General features: G+C 37.6%; 1 protein-coding gene across 1 annotated transcript in view; it reads right to left on the bottom strand.

The window, feature by feature from the left end:
• Positions 1–1025: 1025 nt before the first annotated feature.
• The window catches only part of RCN1 (reticulocalbin 1), a 30688-nt gene continuing 21239 nt past the window's right edge, over positions 1026–10474 (bottom strand). The window contains exons 6-7 of the mRNA XM_054972323.1: positions 8649–8848; positions 1026–3213 (exon numbers count right to left, since the gene is read on the bottom strand). Of these exons, the coding sequence (XP_054828298.1) occupies positions 3106–3213; positions 8649–8848 (308 nt within the window). The 3' untranslated portion in view covers positions 1026–3105. The remainder of the gene's footprint in view (positions 3214–8648; positions 8849–10474) is intronic.

Raw genomic sequence — 10474 nt, 5'->3', positions numbered from 1 at the left:
TTTCCCTCCTAGCCTGATCACCCAACAAGGAACCTGGTGGTTCCGAAGCAGGTCTTGACCCCGAGATCGGATCCAAGGGAATAGGAGGAGTCGGATCCAAGGAGCTCCAAATCAACCTCGTCAGACTCGATGGTCTTGGATCGGTCGGAGCGGGAGACTGGTGGGAGCATGGCAACTTCTCCGAAGATTTTGAAGCCAGAGTGGTGGATTTCTCAAGTGCGGGGGATTTGCCCAGTACAGGTGGGTCAGTAACCGCCATCGTGCGTCACTATAAATACGCTTGAAGTCTACCCGACCTCTCTGCCCTGGCCTTCGGGGTGAAGGTGCGGCAGTACTTACATGCCTGCGGGTTGTGGGTTTCTCCCAAACAGTACAGGCATTCGGAATGACTGTCCGATTTTGTCATTTTTCGATCGCAAGAGGAACACCTCTTGAATAGTGCTGTATCCGACATCTTCTAGATCACGACGAAACGCTTTCTGAAGAGCAGAGCTAGCAAGAACCTCTCAAGTCGGTGGCAAAAGAGGAACTGAGGGTACGTCGGGGGCGCCCCGCCTCTTAGGAGCCGTTTTTTGGCGGGAAAGGACGGCCGCGCATGCGCGTTAGGAGGCAGGGACAGCCCCTAGTGGTTCTGAGCTATAAAAATCTCCAAAGTTGGCAGGCCTGCGCATGCGCAGTCCCATGTGGGACTGCACAGGAAGACCGCGGATGAACGATTATTATTATTAAATCAAATTTTTCAACTGATAGAACTACTCTTTGTAAGAAACATGAACTATTGCCAAAAATGGGCTTGCCTGAAGACCTATATCCCTTTTCCATGGGTATTGTAATTTCTCTCATTCTGACATAATTATATTTCTTTAGCTCTGCTTCCCATCTCTGACTGCCACTGGCAAGAAAATGTTGAGCATAATGGCATCAGGACATTTTCAGCAGAAGCACTAAAATCAGATTGCTTTCTTCAGCAAATTAAAAATTTCTTTAAAAATCTTCACATTTAGCACTTCAAGATTTTCAAAGTATCCAAAAGACAGCTACATGTTTATTATTCATACATTCAAGTCAATACAGGTAAAAACACTTTTATACATGTAACAGCTCATAAACATTATGAAATACAGCAAAGCTTAAAAACTTGTATTAGTTGATAGCAGAAGATCTCCTTAAAGTGGCAATGCATCTTTTTCTCTCTATATGTATATACACACAACAAGCTCAGAACTTTGTGCCACAAACAGCTTCTCCTTGCGAGATACAAGAAAGTGCAAAGGCTGAATTTGGAAACGGGTTAAGTTTTTCTTTCCACTGTGGAACTACCATTATCCACATGGAATAAACACTTCAGCAAAATCTCATTGTAAAAATGAAATGCATTGCTTTACTAAAATGTATGACAGGTATAGAAAATAGAAAATGCCCCAGGTATGCATTTGAACAGAAATACGTCACAGAGGCTGGTGAAGCTGTTAGAAAAGAGAAGTTCCATATATGTATGGAAATGTGCATAAAAAGTGGAAGTCACAGATTGCACAAGAACATGGATCCTGAAATGTCAGTGAAAGCCACTGAAAATCATGAATCCTTCCTAGACTCCCATTTCACCAGCAGTCCTGCACCTGGAAATATTGATTTCTGGAGTTATGGGATCCACAAAGCAGGTTAGAACATTGCAGAGGAGGGGGAAGGGGAAAAATCGCTCTCCTGTCTACTGCAGCAGTGGAGCTAGTGCTTGGGAGAAAAGGAAAACAGAGCGATGTTGCCCCATCCCCTACTCAATGCAGTCTCCCCTATCCTGGGTGGCTATTAGTCTATATGCATGTCAAGACCCACGAAATCAATTTTTACAGGTCAGAAGGAACTGAGGAGGGGGAGGGGAAATCCCTGACCCTTGTGTCTATAAATTATAGAATCCAATCCAAGGTATGCTGGGGGTGGGGGCAGGATTAGCACAATTTATTCAGTTCTAACACTCCTTCCAACTTCAGTTTGATTTTTTAAATGGAATGATAGTTGGCTTCAGATGTTAGCATGTTCCACATACACCCCACCATATATAGGGGATTTTTATTTGACCAACCCTTAGTGAAAAACAGCTGTTCCAAGCTATGCATAATGTCAAGATTTCAAAGAACTGCTTCCTAATCATCTCCCCACCACCACCGGGGCCACTGTTCAAATCATTCAGAACCACTAACCCCATTTCAGATGGAGAAATAATTTCAATAAACATCACATATTCTAGATTTCTCTTTGTACTTGCAAAACAGAAGTAGTGGTTCTAGATTTTACTCTTTTTTCATAGTCCTGGTTAAATATGAATTTTCCCTTTAAAATCCGCTGGCTTTATCTTTGCTATATTTCCACAAAACCAAAAAGATGTCCAACACACCAATCCAAAAAGAGCTCTCAGTGAGTTCTATGAATTTATCTATCTAAAGGGGAACAGGTGTTACGTGATACCCCTTCACCACTGCTGAGAGCACAGGCCATTTTTCAGCTGATGAGGAAAACAACAAGCTCCTGGTTCCTCCAATCTAAGCACACTTACTTGGAATAAAAGGCAGGTGTACACAGTCAATAACTCCTCATTTGTTGCTGGACTCTACTGGGGAATCAAATACTTGAATGTTCCACCACATGAAAAAAACCCTTGAAAGCCAGCACATCAGGGAGAAATTCTAATCTATTCAATCCTTGAAATGTTAGTTTTCAATGTGTGAGGCTATTTACATCACTGTGTATTCATAATGTAAACTCACAATGTGAAATAGCACAACCCAGTAACAAGTGTATCATGCTATTCTGGGGATCCCACATTTTGCTTCCAAGTCTCTCATATGTCTGTGAAAAGTCCAAGTGCACGTATTTTGAACTGAGATGTGAATATACCAAAAGCTGTATTTTGGGAAGTTATTTCATGTTCTTACATGGAAATTTACACATGAAGTTCAAAAGGTGATAGCAGTTGCACTGAATGGTGCTACTAGAATTGCGCTGTGGGGTGGGGTGGGGGGTGGAACTGGAACAAAACCAAAACCATAGTTACTTTGGTAACGTACAGAAAACCAGCCCCGAGTCTGTGTCTTAGCTTTCCAAGTAATATCATAGCTCATCATGGTTTTTTGTGAGGTCTTCACCATAATTTGTAGCTTGACTTCCAACAAACATGTTCCAATTGTCTAGGATCTCTTCTTTGGTTAACATTTGATCCTGGAGAGGTAAAACAAAGTAAAGCCTTTATAAGAGTCACAGAATACCAACCAACCATTAGAGGGCTTTAGAGCTGTATCTAAAAACAAAACGAATTTTTAAAAATTCTCCCTTGACTTGATGACAGTTTTACTAGCAAAAGCGTCTCATGGGAAGAGGTAATATATTCAGAAATTATAAACAGTATTCAATACAGAACTAATTAATTGCTGGACAGCATTAACAACAATGGCAATAAAAAGCACTCTTTTTGTTGAGCCAAACTGTCCTTTATGATTATATATCTGGACTGTTTCCATTTGCTTCTCTTGCAAGAGACCTGTGAGTTAGTCCAAAACTGGATGAGAAACAAAGCAAGCAAGTAATGATTCCCGTTTTTCTAGCCATCTTTCTGCACCTGAATCATTTTCATTTGTTTCATTTTTTAAAATATCTATCCTGTCTTATAGCCCGAAAAGGCTTTCAAGTTGGCTTACCAAAAGGAATGAAAACATGCACACAGAAAAAAAGACACATAATAAAACTGCCCCAAGCCAACTAAAATTAGTCATACTAATTCCCATTGAAAACATGGCTACATCTAGCTTATTCCATTGCAGGCCAATCCCAATTTATGTTTTTTCAGAAGTGTCACTGGGCTCAAGAGGGCTTACATCAGCATTAGCAACCATCTTAAATATACCAAAACTAACGCAGATGAAAATTAACATCCCTCACCTCATCCTTGATATGATCACACATTGACCAGCAAGGTCTAGTACTTCTAATGTTCTTCATTCAAAAGGTAAGAGGAAAGATAAGTAGGAGGTTTACTTGCTTTATCCATCCAGGCTTTGAAGTGCAGTCCCAGGTAAGTGTGCATGTGAGCGCATGCATGTAGAGGTGTGTGCATGCACACACCATGCAGAACCATTTAATTTTTCAAAAGAAACACAAAGCACATATTTTGAAATTACCCTTCAAGGTTGGTCTGTTCCCATGAGTGTTCCATTCTGGTCATATGATGCTGCCACTGAATTTAAATGGTCTAGTTCTATCGTTGTAAGATCTTAGTATATAGTTTTATTGTTACAATTGTTTATTCTATTTTAAAATTGTATGTTGTTCATCACTTCGAAAATGACAGGAGGGGGGAATCTTTGATATCTATGTGATTAAATCAAATATCCCACCAAAGGGCCTCAACAATTATTAGCACAAAATAGAGGAATTGGCTTTTTTATATTCCTAACTGCAAGACATGTTTCAGAAACCATTAAGATCAGCCCTTCTGCAATATGCAGTTCCATGTAAATTTCTGGACTCTGCTAGAAACAGCTTTCCCATAATTCAGTGGAAGATGTCTGTCGCAGCTGTATACCACTTTTCCTCCAAACAGCTCAAGAGAATGTACACAGGGCTCCCTACCCATTTGAACCTCCCAACAAAGGCCTGCATAGCTGAACAGAAATTTGTACCTGAGTTGCTATGATCCTAATCAGACACTCTAACCACTACATCAGACTGAGTTTTCATATACCTTATGCAGACACACTCCTTTACAAGCACAGATCTTATTTTCCACTGAAATGTACATATTAATCTCTGGATCAAGATAAATTTTGACAACTCAAATTATTGAATCTTTCTGAAGTCACTGAACTTTAAATCAAGTGATAACAATATAAGAGATTAATCATGCTATAAAAAACTTTTTCAAAAGATAAAGCACCTGTTCAGATGGATTGACGGCAACATATTATAAATGCTTTGAAGATACTCTTATGAACAGTAATGAATGAAATACAAGAGAGAAAGCATATATCACTAACCTGGCAAGAAGTGAATATAACTTTAATATATAAGGTAGGGAATGATCCCTTATTATCACAATCATATAGACCAATTCCATTATTATGTATGGATTATACTTTTTTACAACAATAATGGCTGAGAGATTAAGAAAATGTATTCCAGATGTAGTTAATGAATATTAAATGGGATTTGTTCCAAAGAGATATAAGCAAGATAACATCAGATATCTGCTGAATGCAATTGAGTATTCAAGGAATAAAAACAGCATTTATATTTTGGATGCAGAGAAAGCTTTTGATAATGTGTCTTGGTTATTTTTAATGTAAGTATTACAAAATATGACCCGTGGAACCAAATTTTTATACTGGATGCAAAATATCTATACATACCAGCAAACTAGAATTTAAATAAATAGCTCCCTAATGAAGGAAAATCGAAATAGTAAAAGGAACTTGCCAGGGCTGCCCTATATCACCCCTATTATTTATTTTGGCAATGGAAATACTAGCTATAAAAATTAGACAGGACACCAAAATTACTGGAATAAAAGAAGAAAAAGAAAAGTATAAAATGAAAAGCTATATGGATGATGTATCAGTAATAAAACAGAATATTTCTTTGAAATATATAATGGAACAAATAATTAGATTTGGAATTTATTCTGGATGCAAACTGAATAAAATGAAGATTATGATAATGTTATGAGTGGCAACCAAAACAGAACAAGAAGAGATAGCAAAAATAATAGAATGAGCTGTCACTAAAAAAACAATAAAGTAATTTCGCTATATATGTAATGGGACAAAATGATAATTTATATAAAGATAAGTATTAAAAAGTTTGGACAAGTGTTACTGAAGATTTAGAAAGATGGGAAAGTTTGAAATGTTCATGGTTGGAACAAATTTCTGCTGTTAAAATGAATATATTACCAAACTTGAACTTTCTGTTTCAAATGTTATCAATCCATATAGATGAAAAGTTCCTTAAAAATGGCAGAAAATGAGAAATAATTTAATATGGAAAGGGAAGAAATCAAGAATAAGATTTAAATTATTACAAGATGAAAAAAGAGACGGTTTAGCTGTACCAAATATTAGACTGTATTGCCAAGCAGCTGCACTTGTTTGTGTATCAGATTGGATCATAAACCCAATAAAAGAAACATCACATTGGAGACAACTGATACTAAAGAAGGAATCCGTAACAATTCATGGATTAATAAATCATTAAAAACTATTCAAAGACAAGATGGCAATCACATTTTGAGGGAGGGACTATTAAGAATATGGTTTCAGTGCAGAAAAAGAATAAGTCTGCCAGTTTCGCCACTGGTATCTCCAACTGATGCCTACTGTGATATTAGTATAAGAAATAAAATTGATTATATAAATTATGAACAAGATGAACAAGTGAAAATAAAAACATGGCAAGAAGTACACGATGAAGGAAAAAACGTCTTATCAAATGGTGTCTAAATTCAAAGAACAAATAGTCAAAGAAGGAGGTCAGTTAAGGGAGAAAATGGTTTTTCAACTATTAATCACTGGAGATTCAAAACATCTATTAGAAAATATATATAAAATATTATTGCAATATGATACAGAATCAGAGCAAGTAAAAACTGTATGATAAAATGGATGCAAAACTTTGGAGAAAACATATGCATGAGCCATTGGGAAAATCTATGGACCAAAGAAATTAAATGTACAGAATGTTAAATGTTGAGAATTGGTTTAATATGTTCTTCAAGTAGTATATTGCTCCCAAAGACATTGCAAAAGCAAATAAGGATTATAATACTGGAAATATCAAAATAGGATGCAACATTTTATCACATGTGGTGGACAGGCAAGAAAGAAAATATTTGATAGGAGTACAAATGCAAAAGACATTAAAATTTAAGTTTGTGATGAATCCCAAAAATATGTGTGACAGAATGGACTTTAAAAGGAAAGTTTACCTAAGTGCAGCACTCAGAATGGAAGGGAAGGAGTTAATAACTGTGTGAAAGTAGAAACTGATTGACTAATTGGCTGCTCCCCTCTTTCCCTGATTGGCTAGCCAGAATGACAGTTGGTGCTGACAGGATTTTTTTCAGTTCAGTTAGGATTTTGAGCTCAGTTGGGAGTTTGTAGTTGAGAGTGTAGAATTTAACAAGGAAGGTCATACTGGTACCCCTCTGAAGTGAGGAAAAAGTAAACGTTTGCCCTAACTGTAATAACATTGTCTTAAGGAACTTTTCAATTAAGGAGCTCAAGTATAAAAGCCATCACAAGTTGAAATCCTTTTACACAGCCAAAATAGGATGTGTTTTGCCAGAGTGAGTGGGCAGAAAGTGGATACTCCCATTCAGCCAAGTGAAGAAGGTTATGTCTTATGAAGAAGAATAATTTCTGCCCAGTATCTAGAAAGGGGGTTTTGGCTCTAAGGAGGACCCCAGATCTGTTGTAAAGGGAAAAATTGTCTTGAACGTCAAGACACCTAAGTTGTAAAGGGAAATCTGTGGAGAAACATTGTTACTTTAACCTGAGTATGAAACTACAAACCTCTCACTCTTGAGGATGGTAAACATTGAAACTAAGCTGCAAGCAAACTATTGTGCCTATTACTTTTAAAGTATTCTGTTTTACCTATAAATTTTACCTCAGCATTTCATTCCCTGCCTACCCAGATTCCATCCCTGCCTGTTCAATAAAGTTGCTGTTTCTTTTGTGAGTTACTCAGCCTCCATGAGTAAGAAGAGAGCTCTTGCTTCTCCCCTATCAAGTTTCTGGGCTGGGCTAAAAAGCCAAAAATATATCTGCTTTTCAGGGTGGGACAAAAAGAACTTTAAATTATAAACAGAGACATGCTATTTAAGGTTGCTCAACCACAGCGAGCAAACATTGATTTTGGTGGGAAAATTGCCTCCGAGCGGGGGAGTGAAGGGGAGTGGGTCCATCATAATATTTTAAATATTTTAAATATTTTACCAAATAATATTACAAAAATGCATAGTGAACTATTTAAGTACATGGTGACAGTGGCAAAAGTAGTATTTGCAGAAAAATGGAAGGCAGAACAATGTCCAGATCTGATGGAATGGAATAAGTTATATGAATATGCATCAATGGCAAAATTAACATCTTATATATACAACAGGCCAATTTCAGAATTTCAAGAAACATGGAAAATTAAGAATAACAATTATTATTAGATATGAAGACAGATGGAAAGATATTTAAACAGAAGTGAAAAATTAAGAACATATATGAGCAAGTACTATATATGATTTAATTGATGACAATATGATTTAAATTATAGTAGTTTATTCATTATGTTTTTTATATGATTTAGATAGTGTTTGGTTTTATGTATGGTCTACATGATTACTGATAACTAGAAGTGGATGATTGTAGAGGCATGATTTAGATGATTTTATGACTGTACTTTATGTTTTATGTGTGTGGGTTTATTAACTGAAATTTAAAAATTATTTTTTTAAAAAAAATTGTATGTTAATATTTTATAAACTTCCATTCAGTATCTATTAGGAAGGCAAGGTATGAAAGCTCAACTATTGATAGGCTGGCATTATGTAAAAAGGAACCATCTGGGCCAATCATCTAATTTATGTAGTCTGCAAGGGAATAACGTACCTTATCAACATCTGATTCATAGACTAAGTGCCTGGCTTCAGCTTGTGCATGATCATAGTCTTGTGGGAGGATCCAGTGTCGGATCTCTTCTTTATCCATCTTCCCATCCTTGTTTAGATCACGAAAATCCGCAAACTGTTCACGTTCAGTTATTACCCAGTCAGGTTCTGGACCACCATCTTCATGTGCAAACATATCAGCTGGCAAAAGGAAAAAGGTACCCCAGATGAAATGAACATGAACAACATTCCAAGGTAATAACTTTTGCGCAAAAAAACAATCTCTGGCTTCATCTAGATTAATCTGTTCTCTGCCACCCCCCAGTATATTCCCAAATCCACTAAATCCAAACCTTCCAAAATAGGATACACAAATATTCTAATGGAGAAAGCAAAATCAGTAATCAGTTTGACCCAGAAGAAAAAAAAACCACTTCCTGATCTCACAGTAACTGAGGCAGCAAAATGCACAGATGCTGAACTTTAGAAAGAGAAGAATGTTACAGGTTGGAAAACTGCATGTCCAGTGCAGATTACTACACTTTGACCATACTCTCCCTTTTCTTTGACATGGTTCAGAATTCTATGAATTAATGGAAGCCAGAGATTGCTCCTAACCTAGGATTTTGGTCACATAACCCATGTTAGAGATGTTTTCTGTGAACTCAATAGACATAATATCAATCAATTAAGGATTGTTGAGGGAGGGCAAGGACTATTCATATGTAAGAGGGGAGAGTCAGGAGGAGACAATGTACTATCCTTCCTATTCCTGGTTATAAAGGGCTAGCTCACACATTACCAACCATCATAGGGGTATACAATCCAGATTTGGGGGGGAAGCTGGATTTTTGCTTATCAGGCTAAATCAGGCTTTCCTGAATCAAATCAGAGAATCCAGGATCTGAGCTAGGAACCCATATCCAGACCTCCAGATAAATCTGGAAAACGTGGCATCATCCTCTGACTGGCTACTTCCTGGGCTTCTCCCACCTTTTTTTCCAAGAGGGGAGGGGGAGTAGGGCAGAGAGGGGGGAGTGAGTGGCCAATCTGTACAGGAGCTCTCTTGTATGCCTGGCTTCTGTGAGTGATACTAGTTCAGTTGGGCTAAATTGCAACAGACTCCCCCCAGTTTAGTTTGGGTGGAATTCTCTGATTTGGCATGATTCTCTGGTTTGATGTTGGTCCCCTTGATTCACGCTTCAGTTTGGTTGTGTTGGGATTCCTCTTGAATTTAGAATGTGCCTTTGGCCATTGGCAGCCTTGCCCCTGTATTTCTGCTCAACAGCCTGCTTGGAAATGTTTTCCATATAGGAAACAATGGAGAGTGGCTGAGGACACCTTCTTCAGGGGCCCATAGAATTAGATCCTGGTGTCTTCCTGAAACTTGAGGGGTCTTTTGGGGATAGTCAGGAGTATGTTTCCTCCAAATTTGGTAGTGTTCTCTTGAAAAATGATCCCCAGCACCGTGGATAGCCCTCAAATATTCTTCCTCATAGGGAATAATGGCCAAATAAATCCAGGATACTTTGATCTGTCTTAACCAGATCAGAGAATCTTTACTGGATTTCAGGAATCCTGGTTTTTTTTGAGATCCCTGAAACCTGGATCTGGATTTCCTGGATTTTTGGAGGGTGCACATTCCTACTCATAGTTGAAAAGAAACATTTGCAGATTGAGCTGCTGTTGCTTAATGAAGAAAATGAATTAATGTGATACCTCGTAGCTGCACTAACATATATGCCAATTCAGATAAGTTAAGCCATGTTTGGATTGCACTCTGTAAAATGATCTGCATGCAGAACCATGGTTCTGCACGCAGATCAC

This window comes from Eublepharis macularius, chromosome 2 (assembly GCF_028583425.1).
Source record: "Eublepharis macularius isolate TG4126 chromosome 2, MPM_Emac_v1.0, whole genome shotgun sequence".
Taxonomy (NCBI): Eukaryota; Metazoa; Chordata; class Lepidosauria; order Squamata; family Eublepharidae; genus Eublepharis; species Eublepharis macularius.
This window is presented reverse-complemented; position numbering and strand designations above follow the sequence as displayed.